Source organism: Vidua chalybeata, chromosome W (genome assembly GCF_026979565.1).
Source record: "Vidua chalybeata isolate OUT-0048 chromosome W, bVidCha1 merged haplotype, whole genome shotgun sequence".
Lineage (NCBI taxonomy): Eukaryota > Metazoa > Chordata > Aves > Passeriformes > Viduidae > Vidua > Vidua chalybeata.
The window spans coordinates 1,872,176-1,898,403 of record NC_071569.1 but is presented as its reverse complement, the minus strand read 5'-3'; the positions used below and the strand labels follow the sequence as shown (position 1 = coordinate 1,898,403).

General features: G+C 44.6%; 1 protein-coding gene across 1 annotated transcript in view; it reads left to right on the top strand.

Annotated features, from left to right (window-relative positions):
- The first annotated feature begins 2,014 nt into the window (after window positions 1-2,014).
- The window catches only part of LOC128802362 (E3 ubiquitin-protein ligase KCMF1-like), a 135,042-nt gene continuing 110,828 nt past the window's right edge, over window positions 2,015-26,228 (top strand). The window contains exon 1 of the mRNA XM_053968685.1: window positions 2,015-2,212. Within this exon, the coding sequence (XP_053824660.1) occupies window positions 2,197-2,212 (16 nt within the window). The 5' untranslated portion in view covers window positions 2,015-2,196. The remainder of the gene's footprint in view (window positions 2,213-26,228) is intronic.

Genomic DNA, 26,228 nt, shown 5'->3' with positions numbered 1-26,228 from the left:
ATACGCCCAAATCCCTCCATCTTGTCCCCTCAAACCCCATTCTAAAAACCCCAAAATTCTACTTTTTCACCCTGTGTTAATTCAACTACCACACTACTCAAACCCTTGTGGCTTGTAATTCCTCATACAAAGCTGGCATTTTTTTTCCACGGGCTAAAATGGAAGCCATAGGTGGTTTTGACTTCATGCCAAGGTCTTCGAGCCCCCTGCCAGGATCTCGAGACAGCCAGGGCAGCCAGAGGGATGTCCTGGGTTCCCACATCACCTACTTCACAAACCCACTGGTTGTGGAGTCTCAATTTCTGCGTGTCACCAAAACCTCAATGTCTTTCTTGTAGTGAGAGGCCCAATACTGAACACAATACTTGAGGTGTGGCCTTACCAGTGTGGAGTAGAAATGGACAATCACTTCCCTGGTCCTGCTGGCCACACTATTTCTGATATAAGCCAGCATGCCATTGGCCTTCTTGGCCACCTGGGCACATCCTGGCTCACGTTCAGCTGGCTGTCAACCAGCACCCCTAGATCCTTTGCAGCCAGACAGTTTTCCAGACACTCATCCCATTTTACCGTTACAATTTCTTTTCTAGACTAATGTCTTTTTGCAAAAGATAAAAAGTTGTGGAGAAAGCAAATAGAATTCTGCAAATCACAACCTTTTTCTTTTTCATCATTCTTTATAAGGTTCTGCCTCTTCCCTTTACAGCTATCAGGCTGTCACTTCACTGTCACAGTAATCAGACATGCTGCTGTTACCTTAAACCTCTTATGAGAAAGCTCCTGCAGTAGTCAGCAAGGTTTGGAGCTCCCCCTCTCCATTCTGAAACACACATCCCTCTCCTTTGTAGCCTAACACTACTAAGAGGCAGAATGGGGGAAAATGCACAGAGAAGTATGGGAATATCCCACTAAAATGGCTTAGTTCGCCTATGACAAATCAGTATGTTACTGTGGCCACAAGGTCTTCCACTCTTCACCTCTCAGCACTTTGCACCCTAAGCAGAAACACTGAAAATTATCAAGACTAGGTAAAACCCACACATGTGCAATACGGTAGCTGTTGCAGGCAGGCCGGCATTTACCTTCGTCAGCTGATTAAGAAGTTACCCAAGCACTCTCAGTGTTTCAGGAGTCAGGCAGCCAGGACGGGGCAGGAAGCATCAGAGCATGTGTTACTGCTCGCTACACCTCCCTAAATGACAGAGAGGGCTTTGCAAGCCACACTGGAAAGGAGAGGGAATGGGAAGTACCATGAACCACCTCGCTGAGCTTATCCCCTTCCTCAAGACTGCTGTCGGGTTGCTGTCATTCCTTGCTCTCTGGCGTCTTTACTAGGGGACGAGGTAGACCTCCGTGCACCCGCAGAGGCGCAGCCTCACCACTACAGCGGTGTGTTCTACAACAGGGACAAGCAGGGGGGCTCTTCTCTCTGCCTCCCACGGCACATGGGCAATTGTCAGAGGCCAAAATGGTGAAGGAGGCCGTGTCTCTGGTGAATGCCAGGAGAAAGCAGTCTCTCCTAATTTAGAGGAAGAAGGGGAGAAACCCATCCAGTTACACGTAACTTTCTCTGTGCTGGGTGGTGCCGATCCTCCTTTCTATTGGCTGCGTACTTACTCTTCCTTCCCGTTTGCAGTAGCAGTGGCTATCGGACAGAGAAGGAATGAAGAAAAAAGAGAGAAAGAACTAAAAAACCCAAAGAAACAGGTAGAGAAGGAAAGAAACTGTGAGACCTTGATCTTAGGGCGGGAAAGAGCTGAGGTGTGCGAGTAATCTGTTTTTACAGTAACAACAGAAGAGGGAATAGAGGTGGGAACACAGGAAGCGGGGTGTAAATTAAAGCGGCGGAAGAGGAAGAGAGGCCTACGATTCACTGTATCGTGGCGCCTGGGAAGTCACTGCTGGTGGATCCGCCCCTTCCCCCCCCCCGGAAGGAGGGAGGAAGAGAGCTAGGGAGGTGGAGAGACACAGGCCGGCCGGCCGGCTGGCTGGCTGGCTGGCTGAGGCCGTTGAAACAAATACCTCTTTGCTTCACCCCGGCCCCCCCCGCCCCCCATTTCTTTCCCTTTTTTTGTTGCTTGTTCGCTTCGCGTTTGGGGGTCGGTGCGTAAGGCAGGAGGGACCTGGCCTAAAGCGACGCCTGAGCAGCCCAGCGGGAGCCTAGGGACAGGCCTGGGCAGCAGCCTCAACATTAGGATGTCCCGACATGAAGGTGAGAGACCCACGACCGCGGTGGGGGGTGGGGGGGGGATGTCCTTGAGCCCTGTACGGCTTCGCTTGCCGCTGTGTGAGGCGGGTCAACATGGCGGCACCGTCGCTGAGAGCGGGGCCTCTGGAGTTGGTCGCGAAAAGTCGCCATGGTGGGAGGAGGAAGGCGGCGGCCAAGCCTTGCTTTGTAGTGTTGCGGGAGGGGAGGCCGTGGTCGTGCACTTTATGGGTAGCCTCTGAGTCCTTTTTCTGTCGCCACTAAGCACGCACGCCAGGCCTGTGCTTGTTGAGGTTGAAGGGCCTACTGCAGCTTGAAGTGGGCCTGGTCTCTGCCACTCCTCACTAGCCCGCGACTCGGGCCTTGCCTCGCCCCGGACAAGAAGTGTGTCTGAGGCAGATAATAGAGGGTAGGAGACAGAAGAGCTGTTTATTTTCACTTCTCTTACTTCAGTGTTTGAAAGATGAGCCTGAGAGGTGGGCCTGAAGGAATCTGTTTTGGGGGAAAGGAGAAAGGTGTGTGGGGGGTGGGCAGCGGAATGGCTTGCTGATGTACCCTGGGAGTTCTGAATAGCATTATGTGAAGGGAGAAGGAGTGCAGAAGAAGAGGAGGTGGGCTTGGCATGATATGCTCCCTATGAGGGGAAGTACTCTCGGGTTTCTTAGGGTATGGAGGAGGAGGAAAAGGGATTGTGGGGCATAAGGCTCGGGGAGAGCAGTGCTTGGAGGGAGGCAATGCAAGAAGGGTGGCCTGGCATCCCGGAGAAGTGGATTGGGGTGTGGTCTACTTGGGTATGATGAAGATGGGGGAGGGGATTGCACGGTAGGTGTAGAAGGAATTTATGCAGGTAACTGGCTGTGGTATTGGGAGAAAGAGTTTGCCTTGTTCAAGTGTAGTTTGTAGTTTAGTAGCTTTGTCAGGTTGAGAAGTAATGTATTCTTTTCAAGTTTTGTATTTAAAAAGAGGAAGCATGCCAGTCTAGTAGCAGCTTTTGTAGAGGTCATCATCTAAGTGTTTTGTATGTTTGTCCTTGTTCTTTTTTTGGTGGATTTTTCATTGTTTTGTTTTAGTCTTTTTGGGTTGTTTTTTTTTTTTTTTTTTGCTATGGGTATATGAAGGGGATATTTAAGGATTAATAAAAAATGAGGAGAATGGGGAAAAATGAAAGAAGGGAATTTATGTAGAGAGGAGTTATGTGTAAATAAATTTGCTAGGTTTTCTACCCCTTTTTGCTGATAATTGCACTAATAAAAATATTATGTAGAAGTTCTGCCTTATATTTTGAAAGGATAATTTTTGGCTCTGTTAGGAACTAAATTTAGCACCTGTCTCCATACATAATTTTGATTCTCCTAGAGCTGTGAGAATAATCTTTTTAAAAGGAATTGAGATATCTTTATTTAATCTTGATGTTTTGAAAGTAATGTGCTGGAAGACTTCAATTTTTGGGAGTAATACTGACTTCTAGATGGAGGATTGGTATGATGGCTATTTGGTGTATAGCTAGAGTATTTTGTTAGTGTGCGTGCTTGCCTAAGACCAGACTTGCCCAAATCTACTAACCCTTTTTTCTGGTAAAGATACTAAATCCTCTTGTTTCTTTTCTGATTAAGATGTGGTGTATTGTGTGTGGTGTTTGTTTTTGGTGGTGTGAATGTGGGGTTGGTGGTTTTGTTTGGGGTTTTTTTGGTTTTTTTTCCAAAGAGTGTGTGATAATTCAGATAATGTGGCAAATGTGAACAACAAGAAGCAAAATAAGGTTTAATAAAAAGGTTTTGTGGCTTTGTTGGAAAAAGTAATTTGTTAAATGCTGCTGTGATAGATATCCATGGTATGTGATTTAAAGCAGGGTAGTAGAATGCGGGCTTGTTAGATTACACTAGTTAAAGCCACAAAGATAGTATGATGTGTTGCAATGTTTTATTAAAAGAGAATTTTTAAAAATGCATTCATGACTGATAGAGGTTATGTTTTGATTTTGTTTTTCTGGTGTATGTTTTGTTTGCAGTGCAGAGAATAATGTTTTTCTTAGTCTTATCAGCAGAAATTTAAATGTGGAAATAATGTTAAGCGTGGTTTTGTAAAAAATCGGAAATGGGTAAATTGGTGTCCTTTGAAATTGCAGATTTTTAAAAATGAAAATAGTTATCTTCTAATAAACCATTGATGGCAATGTTACATTGTTGACATAAATATCCTATATTAGGAAGGAAAAACCTCATCAAAGCTGAAAAGATAAAGCTGCAGCAACAGCTGTACTTTTCTGATAGATTTTATAGAACCTGGTTTGTCTTGAGTTTTCTTAATGTTTTATTCCTCATTTAACATGTTGTCAATTTTATATTAATTATAAAATTAGGATAAGTTGCCTTGATATAGGGTCTGTGGTTGGCTCAAAGTTCTCAATCTGTAAGATGATGGAAGTTGTTCTTGCAAGGATAAGGTATAGGACAAAAGTGATCTTCAGACATGTTAATAAATTGTATCACTGCTCTGTGTTTTTTTGTCAAAATGGCTTTGTTTTGCCAGAATCAGTTTTGTGATGGGGAAGGGTGTGTTTGATAAGATAAATGCTGGAGAACTTGGAATCCAAATGTCTCAGGCCTCTTAAATAAGTATCTGATGGAGGTATAAGCTTACTTTTAATTGGGGTCTCTTGGTGCTTTCTTTACTTTGTGGAGAGAAATTGTCCTGTTGTGATAAGAAGTTGGTTGGGAGACAGGAAAAGAGAGAATAAATTTAACTGGTGACCTTTTGCCATTGACTGCTGCATACCTTCAAAAGTGGAATGGGTATAGAACTGGAGAAATTATCCAGAGAGTGGAGGATGTGAGGAAGGGGAATAGTGGGATAGAAATGTTTGCAAATAGGACAGTTATTTGAGCTGGAGTGATTAGAAGGTCTTCCAAGAAACTTTAGAAAGAGCTAATTCTCAATAATGAGTGACAAAAGGTAAGTGAAATTAACTTGTGTTGAGAGGAAAAGCAATATGGAAAAACTAACTTTTTGTGTACCTTAATGTTTACTTCACTGGTATCAACTTGGGAAAGGTTGTGGGGTATCAGTGTAGATAATCATGCTTGTTTTTACTGCTACTGTGTTTATTGGTGAGATATGAAAAATGTTACTGCATTCAAGAAGCTGTTCAGAACAGCAAGGTTGTCAAGTTGAGTACTCAGGAGTTGGGATGTGCCAGAACTAGATTGTACAGAGAAACCTAATTCAGCCCTTTTTGAGCACACACACTGTGAAATGAAATAGCCACATATTATCTTTGTTGTGCTCTGCCTTGTCAAGTGTGTAAAGGGAAGGAGACTCTTGTATGTAGGGGAGGACCAGATGAGACATTACAGAAAGAAAGTATTTCTGAGAGTTCAGAAGTCAGTACAAGCAGTTGCTTGACTCATACCTTTTACAGTCTTTGGTTCAAGGTTGGAGCCCTTTTTGAAGATGTTAAAGTACTTTGAAGGTTTTATTCAAGTGATTAGGTTTGTTCTTTCTTTGTGGCTTGCTTGATTGCAGCACATTTCATATTCATGAATAACCTTTGTGATGGCCTCCGTGGTCAGGTCTACCCCTTGATCATGAGCCCATCTGTATGTTGCATCCCTTCCTAGATGCCCTGATCTTTCATGGGTCCATTGGGCTATAAATAGCTCACCCTTCCGTTTCCCAGTCCAAGTCTACCTGAGCTATTTCAATCTTGTCAGCCTAATCTACCTGTTCATTGTTTTGATGTTCTTCAGTGGCATGACTTTTGAGCATGTAAACATCTACATGACATACCTTCAGAGTCATATTTTCTATCTGTGCAGTGGTGTCCTGCCACAATGCAGCAGCCCAGATGGATTTGCCTCTGTATTGCCAGTTGCTGCTCTTCCATTTCTGTAGCCACCCCCATAGGGCATTAGCCACCATCCAGGAGTCAGTATAGAGTGCAGGCCACTTTTCTCTCTCAGTAATCTCTAGGGCTAGTTGGATAGCTTTCACTTCTGCAAACTGACTTGACTTGTTCATAGGTGCCTTATAAGTAAAGGCTATTCTTAAAGTAGTTCTGTGACCCTCATGGGTCAAACTAGTATTGGTAGGTGTTGCTATAGACATTTCAGATAGCTGCCTGAAGGAATGGTATCTGCAGAGCACAAATTATTAGACTTAGTGCATGGCATCATATTGAAGAAATTGTATTTAAATGGTGTTTTCACATATATGGATGGGGTTTTTTACTATGTAATGGTGTGAGAGTTACTCTTTTTGTTTCTTGTATCCTGGAAGCAGGAATGATTTAAGCAGTGCGACAAGAAAGCTGAATAAGGAGCTCATCTCTGAGAGGATTGTTGAGAATCATATGTAAAAATATGACAGTCTATTCAGGAATTAAAAAACCCCAACACAGCAGTTTGAAATAATAATTGATTGGGGGTACAGAACCCAATACTTCGTTGGGGGGTGTTATGACAGATGTTTTCTGAATAACTGTATCAGATCAGCAGCTAATGGCTTCTGCTTGTGATGCTTGTATTGAATTTCATGTTAAACTTGCTCCAAACACATTGTTCCCTTTCCTCAAATGCTCTTTGTTAATTAATGCTTTTGAAAAAAATGGATTTTTAAAACTGTGTAGAATAATGTGTTAAACCTCTATAAACTGCAAGAAGCTGCCTGCATTCGTTTTTTGTGACAGTAAGGACCTGAGTCTTAGCTGTATCATGCAGTTATAGCAGTCTATGCTGCTTTAGTTTCTTTTGGCTCAAATGAGGCTCAATACCTTTGAATCATTAGATTTATATAGTTCAATAAAAAATAAAAGTTCAGGAGGTTAGTGAAGTTGTATATAAACAGTAGGGTTGGGAATCCTGTTGTTTTCTACCTGTGGTTGTTCTAAGGCCTCTGCAAATGGTGCAGAAGAAAAGCAGACTTTTTTGTTAGCTCTAACTTTAAAAGGTTTGAGCTATTTTCGTAAAATACCTTCTGTGGTCAATATTACAACTGCTACACTAGGACTTTTGCTATACCATACTTTGCATCACTTCTGTGAATGCCTCCCATGCAAAACCCGGACATCATACCCCTCTTTATTAGGCTAATTCAGGATTTAAAAAGTTTTAGATATCTGTTGGTATTGTCAGGAGGCTGGTATGAGGTGCCGAGCTATTTCTGAATGAGTGTTCTGCAAAGTAACATTACCGATGCTGTGAGGTGGTTACTGCTATGGCATGTGTGGCAGTACATAAGAGGAAAACAACTCACACTTAGGGTCTCCTGCAGGAGCCAGCATGGGCTAAGATGCTGAAAAGTTTCTTTAGAGTAGTACTAGGTATATGCAAGTTCTGTGGTACAAGTAGACTTACTCTATAGGCTAGAGTGCCTCCCCAAATGCTATCTTCTTAAAAATTGCTCTGAAATGAATTGATGGAATATCAAGCTTGTGTCTGTGTATGCATAATTTCTTAGGCTAGAGAACTGTGCTGTCTTGATGTGGTAGAACAGTAGGGTGATAGAGTTGTATGTTTCTGTCATATATTCTTGAAATGTGAGAATACAGCACATGAGAGAGACCATCTGTTCTGGTTTGAAAGCAAAACTAGTGAGAGACTCCAAGTAAGAAATACAATTTATTGGGAAAAGAAAAAAAAAGAAGACAAAAATACATGCAATGATACAAAAGGAAGACCACTGTCAAAGTCAGAATACAACCTGACACCCCTTTGGCCAGTGTGCTGGTAGCAGTCCAAATTGGAGTGGCAGATGTGGTTGCTGTGTCTTCTCAGAAATCTGTGGAAAGGCTGCTTTTCTGTCTAGAAATCCCTGGATTTATCCAGGTGGGAATGCTTAGCTTCTCTCCCTGGGCGGAGCATCTCACAATGGGCTGATGTTATTTTGAGTCACAAGATGTGTTCTTAATCACCTGTTAAACAGAACTGGCTCCTGGAGAGTGTTCTCTCTGAGTCATGTGGCAAGACATTGATGGGCCCATTAACAGGAGATAAGGAAAACTGTCTAGATGCAACTGCTACTCAGATGGTAATAGGAAACATCTTGGTGCTCAGTCTTGTACATTATCCACCCCTTTTCCTATTTCCATCTGCATCATGATGAAACCTTACACATCGTCCTCACTTAAGACTAAGTTTCCTCGTAGTACACAACGGGTTTCCCCATCCTTCTGCATTACCCACCAAGTATAACCAGGTCCTTGAGCAAAAACAATCCCACGGATGGGTTTGTCTTTGCCTGGGGTGGGATTAATCTAAACAGTCTTTCCTAAAATACCTTTCATATGTACCACAGGGACTTTATCTCCATCCACTGTGTGCAAGGGCTCAGATTGGGCAGGACCAGCTCGATTGATGGACCCTCAGGTGTTGACCATCCAGGTAGCTTTTGCTAAGTTCAATTCCCAATTCTTGAAGTTTCCCCTACTGAGTGCCTTCAGGGTGGTCTTAAGCAGTCCATTGCATCGTTCAACTTTCCCGGCAAGTGGTGCATGATAGGGGATATGATATATCCACTCAATGCCATGTTCTCTGGCCCTGGTGTTGATAAGGCTGTTCTTGAAATAGGTCCCATTGTCCGACTCAATTCTCTCAGGGGTGCTGTGTCTCCACAAGACCTGCTTTTCTAGGCCTAAGATGGTGTTCCAGGCAGTGACATGAGGCACGGGGTAGGTTTCCAACCATCCTGTGGTTGCTTCCACTATGGTCAGTACATAACACTTGCCTTGGCGGGTTTGGGGAAGCATGATATAGTCAATTTGCCAGGCTTCCCCATACCTGTATTTCAGCCATCGCCTACCGTACCACAGAGGCTTCATCCGCTTGGCCTGTTTGATTGCAGCGCAGGTCTCGCAGTTGTGTATGACCTGTGAGATGTTGTCCATAGTAAGGTGCACCCCTTGGTCACGGGCCCATCGGTATGTTGCGTCTCTCCCCTGATGACCAGAAGCATCATGGGCCCAATGAGCTAGGAATAATTCTCCCTTACGCTGCCAATTTAGGTCTACTTGTGATATTTTCACCTTGGCAACTCGGTCTACCTGTTCGTTGTTGTGATGCTCTTCAGTAGCCCGACTCTTGGGTATGTGTGCATCCACGTGTCGGATCTTCACGGTCAGCTTCTCTACTTGGGTGGCAATGTCCTGCCAGATCTCGGCGGCCCAGATGGGTTTCCCTCTGCGCTGCCAGTTGGCCTTTTTCCAGCGACTCAGCCATCCCCACAGAGCATTAGCTACCATCCATGAGTCGGTGTAGAGATAGAGCCTCGGCCACTTCTCTCGCTCAGCAATATCTAAAGCCAGCTGGACAGCTTTAAGCTCTGCAAGCTGACTCGATCCACCTTGTCCCTCAGTAGCTTGTGCTACTTGTCGTGTGGGGCTTCACACTGCAGCTTTCCATTTCCGGCTAGTGCCTATGATTCGGTAGGAACCATCCGTAAAAAGGGCATATTGTCTTTCAGTCTCTGGTAGCTCATTATATGGTGGGGCCTCCTTGGCACATGCCACTTGCTCGTCTTCTTCAGAAGACAATCCAAAAGTCTCCTCCTCAGGCCAGTTTGTTATAGTTTCCAGAATCCCAGGGCGATTCGGATTTCCAATACAGGCACGCTGAGTGATGAGGGCAATCCATTTACTCCATGTGGTGTCTGTGGCATGATGTGTGGAAGAAACCTTTCCTTTAAACATCCACTCCAGCACTGGTAGCCGGGGTGCCAGAAGCAGCTGCGTTTCGGTGCCAATTACTTCTGAGTCAGCTTGAACTCCTTCATAGGCAGCCAAGATTTCCTTCTCTGTGGGAGTGTAGTTTGCTTCAGAGCCTTTGTAGCTCCGGCTCTAGAATCTCAGTGGTAGACTCTGAGTCTCCCCAGGCACCTTCTGCCAAAGGCTCCAGGACAGACCATGGTTCCCGGATGCAGAGTAGAGCACATTCTTTACCTCTGGTCCTGTCCTGACTGGGCTAAGGGCTACCGCATGAGCGATTTCCTCCTTGATCTGGGTGAAAGCTTGTTGCTGCTCAGGGCCCCAGTGGAAATCATTCTTCTTGCGGGTGACCAGGTAGAGAGGGCTCACAATCTGGCTATACTCGGGAATGTGCATCCTCCAAAAGCCTATGGCACCTAGGAAAGCTTGTGTCTCCTTCTTATTGGTAGGTGGAGATATAGCGGTGATCTTGTCGATTACTTCTGTCAGGATCTGACGACGTCCATCTTGCCACTTGACTCCTAGAAACTGAATTTCTCGAGCTGGTCCCTTAACCTTGTTTCACTTAATGGCAAAACCAGCTTTCAGCAGAATCTGGATAATTTTTTCTCCTTTTTCGAAGACTTCCCCTGCTGTGCTCCCCCACACAATGATGTCATCAATATACTGTAGATGTTCGGGAGCCTCATTCTTTTCCAGTGCAGCCTGGATCAGTCCATGGCAGATGGTGGGACTGTGCTTCTACCCCTGGGGCAGTCGGTTCCAGATGTACTGCACTCCCAGGTGAAGGCAAACTGAGGTCTGCATTCTGCTGCCAAAGGAATGGAGAAGAAGGCGTTCGCAATATCGATGGTCGCATACCACTTTGCTGCCTTGGACTCCAGCTTATACTGAAGCTCCAACATGTCTGGCACGGCAGCGCTCAGTGGTGGTGTGACCTCATTCAGGCCACGGTAATCCACCGTCAGTCTCCATTCCCCACTGGACTTGCGCACTGGCCATATAGGGCTGTTGAAAGGTGAATGGGCCTTGCTGACCACCCCTTGGCTCTCGAGTTTACGAATCATCTCATGGATGGGGATCACAGAGTCTCTGCTGGTACGATATTGCCGACGGTGTACTGTTGCTGTGGCAATTGGTACATGTTGTTCTTCAACTTTCAGCAGTCCCACAGCAGAGGGGTCGTCTGAGAGACCAGGAAAAGTATTCAGCTTTCTGATATCTTCCGCCTCTACAGCAGCTATTCCAAAAGCCCAGCGATGTCCTTTTGGGTCTTTGAAATATCCATTTCTGAGATAGTCTATGCCAAGGATGCATGGGGCCTCTGGGCCAGTCACGATGGGGTGTTTCTGCCACCCATTCCCAGTTAAACTCACTTCAGCCTCCAATACAGTAAGCTGCTGGGATCCTCCTGTTACCCCAGAAATAGAAATGGATTCTGCTCCTACATATCTTGATGGCATCAGGGTACATTGGGCACCGGTGTCAACCAAAGCTGTATATTTTTGTGGTTCAGACGTGCCAGGCCATCGAATCCACACAGTCCAATAGATCCGATTCTCCCTGTCCTCTACCTGGCTAGAGGCAGGGCCCCTCTATTCCTGGTCATGGTACACATTGCTCTCTTCCTGTAAATAGGTTCTTGAGGTTCCTTCAAGAGGATCAGTTATATCATCATTCCTGTATTGTCTGGAATTCTGTGTGTGAGAGACTGGAGCAGCATTGACTCTAGATGAGCTTTTTGTGTTAGGTGTTCTTTTTAGTTCACGTACTTGGGCTGCTAAAGAAGAGGTGGGTTTTCCATTCCACTTCTTCATGTCTTCTCTATGCTCCTGAAGAAAAACCAGAGGTTTCCTCGTGGAGTGTAGCCTTTCTCCTTGGCTTGGGAATGCCAGCTCCTAATGGCAGAGACTCTTGTTGGTTCTGGTGAAATATGGTAGACTTCTTCCTTAAGTTCCTTTTTTAGTTTCTGATGACTCTCTTCAATCAAGTCCCGGACTTGCTCAGCCAACCTTGTTTCCACAGACGAGACATGGGTACGAAATGGGGCGGTGACAGTATCCTCATAAATTCTTAATTTATTAGCTAAGACGCCCACCCTGTCTTCGCCTTCCCTCTACTGCAGTGTTGCCAGGTAACAGGAGTACATCTCTGGTCCAAGCCGTGCAAATCTCAACCACATTTGCGATGTGCACTGGACACAGTCTGGACTCTTAGGAAATCTCTCGTCTTCTGAGAAAATTATCTCCAACACAGCTAATTCCCTCAGGCATCGGATACCTTGTTCCATGGTGTTCTATTTTCCTTGGTGCACCTGGAGGTCTTCTTTACAAAGGTGTCTGTCCCTCACACTTGCAAGCAGTCGCCGCCAGAGGCTGAGAGTTTCTTGGGTTCTCCCGATCCCCTGGTCAATGACCACATCCCGGGACAGTGATCCCAGTTGTCTGGCCTCACTTCCATCCAGAATGGTGTCATTGGCTGCAGCATCCCAGATGCGGAGCAGCCAGGTCAGGATGGACTCGTTTGTCTGGCAGGTGAATTCCCTCCGCAGGTCACGCAGCTCACCCAGGGATAGAGAGCAAGTGATGATCTCTGGTTCTGTTTCTTCTGCTGGGTGCAAAGGTCCTGCACTGTCCTCATCAGTCACTATGCGGACTGATTTGCTCCTTGATTTCTTCTTCTGAACGGGGGCAACTCCTATTGGTTCAGGCTGCTCTGGCTTGTTGATGGTTTGTGTTGAGATGCTGATGGCGCTTTCAGTCCCTTCCTCCTCTTGTGTCGGTCTGTGTAGGCATAGACACCCTTGCTTTGCTTTTGCTTTCCTCCTCTGTGACAGTCTGCGTTGACATGGATGCTGTTGTGGCATTTTGTACGGCCACGGACACTGCTGCTTTGCTCCTTGTTTCTTCTTCCTCAAGAAGATGCTGCATCACACTATGTATGTTTTGCTGCATCACACTATGTAGTGTTTTGTTTCTAAGCATGTTGCAGACTGTGTAGAGAAGACAAAGCAGAACTAACAACAACATTATGCTGTCCTTGGCATCTAGAGGGAACTTAACATTTTCAAAAACTGCTGTGTCAAGCCTGAAAGGTTGGAAAAATCAATCTTTACCCCTCCCCCCAGCGGCTGGGTGTGGTTACCGAGGCCCCAGATGTAGCAGCCTAGATTAGGACAAGCAAACAGAATTGAGTACATATTCCAAATCATGTTCATTGCCTCGGAGGTTATAATGCAATAGACATAATAGATCAATAAAGCAATTCTCATACCATACCCTGGTTTACACATGAGCATTACAACTGCCAGATAATTCCCCACATTCGGGAAAATATAGAGAGCTAGGTATAAGACCCATAAAAGCATGTTAAGCATCATAATGAATAGGTACCCTCTACAATATAAAATTGTAATTCTGACTTCTCTCAGTACCTTCTCGCCCCACGTTGAGCACCAAAAATATGTTCCGGTTTGAAAGCAAAACTAGTGAGAGACTCCAAGTCAGAAATACAATTTATTGGGAAAAGAAAAAAAAGAAGACAAAAATACATGCAATGATACAAAAGGAAGACCACTGACAAAGTCAGAATACAACCTGACACCCCTTTGGCCAGCGTGCTGGTAGCAGTCCAAATTGGAGTGGCAGATGTGGTTGCTGTGTCTTCTCGGAAATCTGTGGAAAGGCTGCTTTTCTGTCTAGAAATCCCTGGATTTATCCAGGTGGGAATGCTTAGCTTCTCTCCCTGGGCGGAGCATCTCACAATGGGCTGATGTTATTTTGAGTCACAAGATGTGTTCTTAATCACCTGTTAAACAGAACTGGCTCTTGGAGAGTGTTCTCTCTGAGTCATGTGGCAAGACATTGATGGGCCCATTAGCAGGAGATAAGGAAAACTGTCCAGATGCAACTGCTACTCAGATGGTAATAGGAAACATCTTGGTGCTCAGTCTTGTACACCATCTTATGTGCAGCATCAAATCACAGAATACTTTGGGTTGGAAAGGGTCTTTAAACTTAAAGATCACGTAGTCCAACCCCCCTGCCATGGGCAGGGACATCTTTCACTAGATCAGGCTGCTCGAATCTTCATCCAGTCTGACCCTGAACACTTCCAAGGATGGAGCAACCTTCCAGCTTCTCTGGGCAACCTGTTCCAGTGTCTCACCACCTGCTTCCAGTTCAAAACTGTTGCTCCTTTTTCTGTTAGTACAGGCCTTGGTGAAATTGTCTCTGTCTTTCTTATAAGTCCCCTTTAACTATTGAAAGACTAAGATAAAGTCTATCCCAACTCTCTCAGCCTTTCTTCATAGGAGAGGTGTTTCAGCCCTCTGAACACTTTTGTGGCCCTCTTGGACCTCATCTAACTGGTGCATGTCTGTCTTTTACTGGGGACCCCAGAGCTGGACAAAGTACTCCAGGTGGGCTCTCACAGGAGCAGAGCAGAGGGGGAGAATCATTTCCTTTAGTCCACTGGCCAGGCTTCTTTTGATGCAGCCCAGGATACAGTTGGCTTTTTGAGCTGCAAGCACATGCTACTAGCTCATATCCAATTTTTTATCCACTAGTACCCTCAACTCCTCTGCAATACTGCTCTCAATCCATTTATTTCCCAGCCTGTATTGATCCTGGGAGTTGCCCTGACCCAGGTGCAGGACCTTGCATTTGGCCTTGTTGGACTTCATCAGGATTCCATAGGCTAACTCCTCAAGCCTCTCAAGGTCCCTCTGGATGGCATCCTTTCCTGCTTAGGGAATCAACTGCACCACTCAGCTTGGTGTCATCTGTAAACTTACTGAGGGTGCACTCAGTCCCAGTATCAATGTTATCAATGAAGATATTAAACAGTATTGGTCCCAATAAAGATCCCTGAGGGACACTACTTGTTACTGGTTTCCATTTGGACTGTGAATCACATTTTATTTGCATCTCACATTTTTAAAGAAGGTGCTAACTACTGGAGGTCCATTTCTTGTGAGGGTGAGCATTTCCTCACAGGCAGTTGATGATTTCAGATTGCTCATAAATCTACTGAGCAAAAATTAGTCTTTTGAATGGCTGTCATGGTTTAAGAATGGTACTCCCCAATTTAGTACTCCCACTAAAACCACTGCTCCATACCCCCTCCATTTTCCCCCTGCCCCCTGGAGGTGGCTGGAGGGGAGAATTGGAAGTACAAAAGGTGAAGCTCATGGGTTGAGATAAGAACAATTTACTGGAAACAGCAATGAGATAAGAAAGGGGCAGTAACAATCCTAATAACAAAAGTATACCAAAGAGAGAGTGATTCACATGCAAAAAAAAAAAAAAAAAAGCTTACTAGGAGCTCAAAACAATAAACAATCAGTGACAGCTTTCTTCCCCCCCCCCCCTGTTTTTTTGACTGGAAGGAAGGAACCCTTTCTCCTTGGAAGCCTCAGAGTCCTGGCCACACCCCCTCCCGGCCATTGAAAAAGAAATTAACCCTGTCCTGGCTGAAACCAGGACAATGGCATTTGAATTAACCTCAATAGAAAACAATATAAGACCTTATAGATTAACTTTTCTAAATTTAAAGTTGGAACTGTTTGCTCTTCAGTGTTTCAGCTGTCATATCTCTTTTCCTGAGATACTTCTATAATGTTACCTCATGGGTTTTTTCTATATTTTTAGCATGTTCCCCTCTGTTTATTATCTAGGTTTTCTTCCCAAGCTTCTGATTTCCTTTCTACTTCCTAGTGGTCAGTACATGTACAAACATACTATGCTTGCAGCAAGAGAACACTGGACCTTTCTTTTGAATTAACTTAGAGCATTTGTTTTCCTCTTAGCTTTTATATGCAGATCAGAGACACATGTTTTTCCTGTTTTGTGACGTTATTGTGATCTCTGGACTGTTATTTTCATATCCTAGCTTCTATAGGCAGTTTTTACCATATTGCTCAGTTGTGAACCTCAATAATATCTATATTCTCTCCTGTTATTTATCAGAACTACTTGGTCTTATTTTGCTACCTAGCAGATTTTTAAGTCCAAGCTGCTAACTTGTATCTCAGTTGTTATCCAATTTCTTTAGCTAAATATTAGATTTAAAAAATCTTGCTTCTATGAATAAGTGAACAAGACTAAAATATACTGACTTAAAGATCAAGGGGAATCTTAGATAACTGTGATTTTTTTTAAAATGTGACTTCGTCATATAAAAGGCATAATTGACAGAGTAGCTGTTTCTTGATTTCTAGCTATATTTAAAATTTCCTAATTATCAATAATTTTGTAAGCTTTTCTAATAGACAGGTCAGTGAAATCATAATTGTCTTGGTGTAGATTTGTCAAACTTCTGTTACTATGTTGACTCCTCAATCTGTTAAAAAAAATAATAGTATACTATTTTGTGCCTTTTCTTTATGTAGTTGTACCTTGGGGTCTGAGTATACAATTAGGAATAATGAGACCTGGATTTTGATGCTCTCTTTGCTTGTGTCTCAGTCTATGGAGAGGGATACATGTGTTTTGATGCAATTACTTTTTAACTACAGTGTTGCATTGTATATTTCAATGTAATGGTATAATAAAGTTTGTATTTCCGGAAAGCTAGTTCAGCAAATAAAGGAATATCTCTGTAGTATAGAATCACTTAAATTTAAGAAAAAGGCCTTTTTTTTTATTTCGAGTTTAATGTTTTAATTTTTAAAACTTGGTGTGTATGTTTTGTTCAGTTAGTCAGTTACTAAATTTGAGATCCCATACTAAGCCTTTTGAAAGGGATTTATGTTGAGAATAAAACCACAGTGACTATTTTAAGGGAACTACTTTGGAGTCATTATCCCCCAAATAAAAATGCTCTAATTCATGGTCTTAATGTGTTTTCAGTTTCTAGACATGCAGAAATAGATGGTTTTTTGGTTTTTTATGTGATTCTTCTGTTTTTTAGAAATGAAAGTGAATCCTCTCTTCTTGTAATGAAACTTCCTAATATGATTTGGAGGTTAATTCTATTTGTTCTTTACAGTATGTTGATCTGCTGCTATCTGGTGTTGACAGGATTAGGAATTTGCTTTTTCCCAGCTGTAGGCAGTGATGTATCTTCTAGCTGCATTAGACTAAAAATGAAGCTGCATAATATTTTTGTTGTGGATCAGGTTTTTATTTTCAGAGGATGGGTTTTCACACATACTCTAATTTTAAAAAAAGCATAATAGTTTCACTTAAATGTTAATTTTTTGTGAAAAAAATGAATTATGAAAGATTCCTCACCAGAGTAACTGGATGGTGATGGTGGTTGGAAACCTCTTGTGGGGGAGTGAGGCACTTGTCTGCTAGCCTGACTTGCAGTCTTGGGAGGCTTGTTGCCTATCAGGGACCTGGATTTGGACAGTGGCAGAAAGAGCAAAGACTCATCTATCCCTTTTTGCTCATACATGTGGATGCCAATGGTAATGCTAGGGTGATCTTGAGTGTATCAAAAGTCTTTATAGAGATGTGGGGAGCTCAGAACACTGTCTGAGCATGCAGGGATGGAGTTAGGAAAGCCTGAGATCAGCTGGAGTTGCAACTAGAGAGGGATGTGGAGGGCAGCAGGAAGGGTTACATGGGCAGCAAAAGGCCCGGTTTTCTTCACAATGAACATGTAAAAGGCTGAGGTAATTGGGTACTAGATGCCACTTTGCCTTAGTGTCATGGTTTAATGATAGGCCATTCACTTGAGAGTTGGACTTGATAATCCTTGTGAGTCACTTCCAACTTAGAATATTGTGTGATTCTGTGAAGAATCATCAATGTTCTATAAGATTAGCCTTAAATTAAGAGAAAGGGGAAACTCCAGCTGGCAACTAAGTACCACACAGCAGCTTGCTCACTCTCCCCCTGCAGTGGGATGGGGAGGAGAACTGGGGGTAAAAAAAGGTAAAACTTGTGGGTTGAGATTAGAACAGGTTAATAATTGAAATGAAATATAATAATTAACTGTAATGAAAAGGAGAGGGGGGGGAATAAAACCCAAGAAACACAAGTGATGCACAATACCTTTGTTCACCACCTGCTGACCGATGCCCAGCCAGTCCTCGAGCAGTGATTAGCCACTCCCATCTCTATGTTATGGAATATCCCTTTGGCCAGTTCAGGTCATCTGTCTTGGCTATGCTCCCTTCCAGCTTTTTGTGCACTTGCTCACTGGCAGAGCATGAGACACTGCAAAGTCTTTGACTCTGGGTGAGCACTGCTGGGCAACAGCCAAAACATCTGTGTGTTATCAACATTATTCTCATACTGAATCCAAACCCAGCACTGTACTAGCTACTAAGAGGAAAATGGACTATTTTCCAGCTGAAACCAGGACTCTTAGTTTTCACTGGTAAGATCTGCCTTCTGGCCTCTCAGGTACCAGAGCCTAGTGACAGTCTGCAGGAGTGAAATATTGCCCACAGTAGACAAGGATTAAGTTAAGGACCACTTAAGCCAATTGCAGAGTTACAAGTCTGTGGGACCAGATGAGATGCCCCTGAGGGTGCTGAGGAAATTGGCTCATGTTATTGTGAGCCCACTCAGTCTTCTCTGAAAGGCCATGGTGATTGGTGGATGACTTGGGGAGGAAAAAAACAAACATTATTTCAATTTTCAAGAAGTAGGATCTGGGAAACTACAGGCTGGTTAGCCTTGCTTCAGTCCTTGGAAAAGTTAAGGAACAAATCCTCCTGGAAGTCATGTCTAAGAATATAAAGTGCAAGAAGGTGATTGTGAGCAGCCAGCACAGGTTTATCAAGGATAAGTTGTGCCTGATTGCCCTCCCTGCATGACTGGCTGTGTGGACAAGGGGAAAAATGGTATAGGTTGACTTTAGAAACACTTGACATGGTCTGCATACCTCACAAATTTGGTGATGTGGGTGGAAAACTAGCTGGACTGTGTAATGGTTTAAACAAAACCCCCAAAACCCAACAAACTGCTTGACACCCTCCTTCCCTCCCCCATGACAGTGGAGGGAAAAACAAAGAAAATAAGACTGTGAGAAATTTAAAACAGAAGTCACAATTTTACTTAGGTGAAACTTGCAAACAACACATCGATACAGAAGAAAATGGTTTACCTACAGAACCAGCAAAGGCAAAATTACACCTGCCGCCCCCGCCCCCCCCCCCCCCTTCCCGGGCAAAAACAAAAGTGCCATGTGGCTCTGGAGAACAAAGTACTGTGCCAAACAAATTTCCACAGTTAAACACCTTCTGCAGACAGACAAAACATTGGGGAATGGGAAAAAAAAAAAAACCTGGAAGGTATCAAAGGATTTACTCTGCAAAGATGCTGATGTGGGTTCCCACATGGCAGTGGCTGGCAAAAGCTGCAAGCAGCCCCCAGTGGCAGCTGTGGCAGCCCTGGCAGTGGTGGTGTACAACGGTCTATTCCTCTCCTGGTGCCTATCAGCCATGTGGTCCTAATTCCCCAGTCCCACATGCCCTCTCCTGCCTGTGCAGCAGCAAAAATGGCCGACCTTCTATTTCTGTCAGTGGGTCTTAGTCAATTAAGATGATGTAAGGGGGTATAGAATACACAATTTGGATTCTGCCTCCTATCCCTGTAACTAGAACTAGAACATATTCCACTCCTTAGTCTATACCATCTATGTCATGCTCAAATTAATACCTTTTAAACTATATGCATATATATATATAATATAAACAAGAACAGGTATTATTTCAGTAGTCACTGACCATCCCTCAATATTTGGGTAGAATTCATTTTGTCCTTGACTGGTGTTTATGGTATTAGGAGGAATTGTCCTGAAATGAATGTCTCCTCTAAAGAAGGCAGGTTTTGGCACTCCCTCCCCCACCACTGATACAAAAGGAATTTCTTGAAGGACAGTGAAAAAAACTGTTTATTTAAAACACACACACACACAGTGCATGCAGGCACGGGAAAAAAAGAATGATGTTAAATATTAAAACCTTCTTGGTGCGAAGAAAACTGGTGATTTCAGAGGTCTTTCTGTAGGTGTGTCTCGGCTCCTCCCGAGGTCCGGAGACAGGATGTGGCGTCCCGGGCCTCCCCGCCGGCTCCCAGCAATGGTCTGTTCTCAGACCAGAGCAAAGCTGAACAGTTCCAAAAGAAGCCACAGAAGTCAATGGAGAAGCTGTATGCAGTCCTGGGAAAACTTCTTGCCTTAGCTAACAAAAAAAGAAGCTAGCTAAAAGCAAAGCAATTAACTCTCCCTCTCTCTGCTGAGAAAGAATGGGGGAGGAAGTATGTTTGAACACAAACCACAGAAAGAATTCCCCCAGCTTCTCCCCCTCTCCCAAACCTAGCTTAAAGTTGCAGGACCCATGTCTGGGCATAAAGCAGATGATAGGGGATACAGTATCATAAAGTCACCTCAAGACACAGTATCATTCAACAACCAGTATTATATAGGCAATTCAACATTACAGAGGGTTCTCACACAAAATCAAATCCCTTTGAGGTACACATCATGTTTCCCCCTCCTTCTTCATTACCCACCAAGTGCAGCCTGGTCCTTAAGCAAAAAGAATCCTGCAGATGGGTTTGCCTTTGCTTGAGGCAGGACTAATCCAAACTCTTTCCTAACATATTTCTTATACCATGGGGACTTTATCTGCATCTGCTGTATGCAGGGGTTCTGATTGGGTAGAGCCAGCTCAACTGGTAGAGCCTCTAGTGTTAACTAACCTGGTGGCCTCCACTAAATGCAGTTGGGGTGTAACAGGCCTTGTATCCTTTGTATCCCTGACTCCAGAACCGCAGGGGTTGTCCTTGATTCTCCTCTGATACTTTCTGCCAGAGGCTCCAGGAAGGACCATTCTCCCCAGCTGCAGTGTAAGCATGTTCTTCACATCCTGTCCTGTCCTGACTGGTCCAAGGGCTATTGCATGAGCAATCTCCTGTTTAATTTGTTCAAAAGGCTGTTGTTGTTCAGGGCCCCATTTGAAATAATTTTTCTTCTGTGTCACAAGATAGAGAGGGCTTACAGTCATACTTTTCTCCAAAACTTCCTCTGCTATGTTCCCCCATATGATGTCATCATCAATGTACTGCAAGTGTTGTGGAGCTTCACCCTTTTCCAGTGCAGCCTGGATTAGTCCATGGCAAATAGTGGGACTGTGTTTCTATACCTGGGGCAGTCGATTCCAGGTGTACTGCATGCCCCTCCAGATGAAAGCAAACTGTGGCCTGTACTCTGCTGCTAAAGGAATGCAGAAAAATGCATTAGCAATATTGATGTTTGTGGGAGAATGGATTGTAAAAGAATAGAGATAGTACTGAAGGCAATCTCACCCCTGATGACTTGCAGCTGTACTAATTACCAAAGAGTGGGAACAGCCTTGCCCTTAATAGGTCACATCTATGTCCAATAAGGATGGGTGTTGTAAAAGAGTGGGTTAGCTGGTTGAGAGTCCGGTTGGAGTTTGCTGGTTGTACTGTGAGGAGGAAGGGTCAGGCGGTCATGTGAGGGACAAAAAGGGTTAGGTGGTTGCGCAGAAGGAAGAGAGGAGTCAGTGTTGCGAGCAGCTGCCCGTGGGAACTCGCAGAGAGAAGGTATGTAAGTTTTACAGTAGGATAATAAATTGGCAGTGACAGTTTCCATCCACCGTTGATTGGTGCCAAGCGCTGATGCCAACAATTGGTGTCCCGTGTGAGGATGAGTGCTGATAGATGGTGGCACCACTATGCTGCCTTGGACTCGAGTTCATACTGAAGTTTGAGCATGTCCAGCACAGCAGCACTTAGTGGCGGTGTGACTTTATTCAGGCCGCAGTAGTCTACTGTCAGTCTCCATTGGACTTAGGCACTGGACATATAGGACTATTAAAGGTCAAGTGAGTCTTGCTGACCACTTCCTGGCTCTCCAGTTCACAAATCATCTTATGGATAGGAATCACGGAATCTCAGTTGGTGCAGTATTTCTGACGATGCACTGTTGCAGTAACAATTGGAACCTATCATTCTTCAATCCTCAGCAGTCTCACAGCAGAAAGGTCTTCTTAGAGACCAGGCAAGGTCTAGTTTCTTCTGTCTGCACAGCAGCTGTCCCAAAAGTCCAACAGTAACTTTTTGGGTCTTTGAAATACCTGATTGTGAGGTAATCTATGCCAAGGATGCATGGGGTCTCTGGACCACTCACAACGGGGTGTTTTTGCCACTCCTTTCCAGTCAAGCTCACTTCAGCTTCCAATACAGTCAGCTGTTGGAATCCCCTGTCACCCTAGAGATAGAGATAAATTCTGTCCCTACATATCTTGATGGCATTAGGGTACATTGTGTGCTGATGTTAACTAGAGCCTTATACACTTGTGGGTCTGATGTGCCAGGCCATCGGATCCACACAGTCCAATATATCCAATTGTCACTTTCTTCTACCTGGCAAGAGGCAAGGCCCCTCTAGTTCTAGTTATGGTACTCATTGCTCCTTCCCTGTAAATATGACCTAGAGGTCCCTTCCAGAGGATCGGACATGACATCATCCCTTCTCTTCTGCCTAGGAGCATGTCCATGGGAGACTAGAGCAGCATTTATCCTTGATGAGTTTCCTGTGGTAGTTGCTCCTCCTTTCAACTCATATACCCTTGCTGCTAGGGCAGAGGTGGGTTTTCTATCCCATCTCCGTGTGTCTTCCCCATGTTCATGCAGATAAAACCACAGATTACCTCTCCCTGACCTGAGGATGCCTGCTCCTAATAGCAGAGACTCTGGTCTGTATTGGCGAGACATGGAAAGTTTATTCCTTGAACTCCACTCTGAGTTTATGGTGGCCCTCTTAAATTTTCTCTTCCCAGTTCTGGACATGCTCGGCCAGTTCTGTTTCCACGGCTGAGACATGGGCCTGTAATGGGGTGGCAGTAGTGTCTTCATATGTCCAGAGTTTGATAGCCAAAACACTTAGTCTGTCTGTCTTCTCCCTCCTTCCATTTCAGCGATGCTAAGTAGTGGGATTATATCTTTGGCCTGGGCCGTACAAATTTCTGCCACATCTGTGATGTACACTGGATGCAGTCCAGACTTTTAGGGAATTGTGCATCATCTGAAAAAATCATCTCCATCACAGCTATTTCTCTTGGACGTTGGATACCTTGCCCCACAGTGCTTCACTGGCCTTGCTGCACATAAAGGTCTTCTCTGCAGAGGTATATTTCCCTCATTTGACAGGAGTTGCCTCCAGAGGCTGAGATTTTCTTGCTTTTTTCCAATCCTCTGGTCAATAACCACATCCCAGGACAGGGATCCCAGTTGCCTGGCTTCACCACCATCTAAGTTTGTATCGTTTTCTGTGGAATCCCAGATTTGGAGCAGCCAGGTCAATATGGATTCATCTGTCTGATGGGTAAACTCTTTACGTAGCTCACGCAGGGACATGGATTGAATGATTGTATCTTCCACTGTGTCCTAGGGTGGCTGTATGATGCCTTTATCCCCAATCGTCTGCCCTGTTTATGTTGAGGTCTTGTTCCAAGAGTGAAAGGAGGAGGGAAGAAGCTCAGGATTTGTTTTCAAAAAACTCACTCCCTCCTCCACATTCCGGCTCCGGGATGGTGTTGTCTGCAGACGGACGGACAGCGAGACAGAGCTCTCCTTTGCTTTTTCTAGTTAGTTTTAGCTAGCTGAGGCAGAGAAGTTCCCTGGACTGTGGTTTTTTTCCCTTTCTCTGGACCTGCTCTGGACTGAACACCAGAAGAGCATCAGCAGCTCACATCTGTGGCCCAGCGGGCTGGGCCTGGGCCGCGGCATTGCCAGCACCGGAAGGACTGGTCAGAGACTGAGTGAGCTGAGCTGCAGCCCGGGGGGATTTGCTCTGAATTTGTCTCTCTTGGAGTGGCAAGAAGTCTTATTGTTTAATATTGTCTAAGTTCTCTTGTGTAATAAACAGGTTTTTTCCACTTTTTTCCTCCAGAGGTATTTTCTCCCGAACCGGCTGGGGGGAGGGGCCAATTGACTCTGCTTTCCTAAAGGAACCCTTTTGTGGGGGGGAGGGGAATTCTTTCCCCAGACTTGCCCTGAACCAGGACAAATACATTATTTTGGCGCCCAACTACCGGGGCTCGAGAAAGTGGAAAAAACCTTTATTCCTCTACTGATTGCATGCTGGTTGTGTTTGTTTTGTAGTGGGTTAAAGCACCCAGTAGCCATGTTGCTTACATCCATAATGTCTCTTGGGGTGGAGGCCTTCATGTGGTTCTGGTCACTAGGCCTTTTTGAGGTTTTAGTACTTTTCTGGTCACTAGGATTGTCCCTTACACGCGGTTTTTACAGTAGAAGAGCACAGATTAAAATAGCTATTGTGCTGGCCTTGGCAATAGTGATTTATAAGGCGCTTGTAAAGATACTGGATTCTGTTCGAAATATGTATGCTTTATGGTTTTTTCACCCTACCCTGCATCCTAGTTCCAGTAGGATGTTCTGGGAGTTTATTAGTAATTGCACCTGGTTTGTTAGAGGAGGAGCAGAGGATGAGGTTTTCCAACCCCTCCTTTCCTTCTTCTCTTTTGAATCTGTTATGTAATTTTTTGAGACTGTTCAGTCTCCCCTGAATGTTAAAGAGACCCTCTTTCTGGTATTTATTCTGGGAAACTCCCTGGGAAACTTCCTTTATACAGCCTGCAGTTTCTCTAGAGTGAAGGCTGAAAAATCCAGAGGGACTGATGAAACCCCTCATCCAGATGTGGAAAATCCTAAGTGGTGTGGAGAATGGGAGAAAATAGGCCAGACCCTGAAGGAATTTTCTGACCCTGTAGAGTGGGATTTTCCAAGTGAACAAATTCAGAACCCAGATGAGGTAGGGAAATATCTGAAAGAGAAGTGCCATGATGACTCTAAGGAGAAAAGGATCATTGCAATAAGCTGGGCTCTGGCTTATGCTTATCGCACACTGCTAGATACTGTAGGCCAGCAGACAGAGGCAGGGGGGCAGGGAGATAAACCAGCAGCAATCCCAGTCACTCAGTCCGCAGCCAACCCCCCAGTTACTCAGGCTGTAGCTAAACCAGACAGTGAACCTAAACCACTGGCAGTTGCTGCGGGAAAGAAGAGAAGCAAAACTGACCGGCCAGGGACTGATGATGATGATCCAGGAGAAGGACCCTCAAAGCTAATTACTGACACAAAAGCCGAAGTTAAGGCAACTGATGCAGGATCAGAAGCCACTACTGAGTCCTATTCCCTGAAGGACCTTCGTGGCCTAAGGAAGGATTACACTCGACGACCTGATGAGTCTATAATTAGTTGGTTGGTCCGTCTTTGGGATGCTGCAGGGGAGGCTACAATTCTGGATGGTAGCGAAGCGAGACATTTGGGATCCCTGTCACATGATCCTGCCATTGATCAAGGAATGATGAGGGGGGCTAATCCTCGCAGCCTCTGGGCACGGGTTCTGGACAGTGTAGCACAAAGATACTTGTGTGCAGATGATCTTTATATGCAGCAAACCCAGTGGAAGACTATAGAGCAAGGAATTCAACGCTTGAGGGAAATGGCAGTGGTAGAGATTGTCTTCTCGGATGATCTAGATACTGTAAATCCAGACTTGGTACCATGTACATCTGTGATGTGGCAAAAACTTGTAAGACTTGGGCCAGATGAATATGCTTCTGCTGTAGCAATAATGAAGCAAGATGACGGTGAGGAGACTGTGCTTGATATGACAAAGAAGCTCTGAGCATATGCAGATGCTGTACATGGCCCAACACACATGAGAATTGCAGCAGTAGAAACACAAGTGCAGAAACTAGAAAAAAGATAGAGAACAAGATAGAGGAGAATCTTAAGAGATTCAGGGAGGAGATTAAAGAGGACCTTCTTAAAATTTCTGCAGTACAGATCAGAGGTCCTGGTACCCAACGCAGACGTCCCTCAGATAGGGAGAGAAGGTACACCTCACGAGCTGAGCTGTGGTTCTTCCTGCGCGATTGTGGAGAAAATATGAGGAAATGGGATGCGAAACCTACTGCTGATCTGGCACAGCGGGTGCGTGAATTGAAGGGAAGCAAGACTCCGAGAGGAATTTTCACCAAAAGGGAAGCAGCTCCAGTGACCCATAACCAAACTGCCATATATGATGATGATGACGATATTTTTGATCCCCTTGAAGGAACCTCCAAGACATATGCCCCAGGAAAGAAGGATAACCAGGCTTAGAGGGGCCCTGCCTCTAGCCAGGTAGAGGCTAGGGAAAACCGTATTTTCTGGACGGTGTGGATTCGTTGGCCTGGCACATCAGAACCACAAGAATATAAAGCTTTGGTCGACACTGGTGCGCAGTGCACATTAATCCCATCAAACTATGTGGGGACAGAACCTGTTTCTATTGCTGGTGTGACAGGGGGATCACAGGACTTTACTTCAG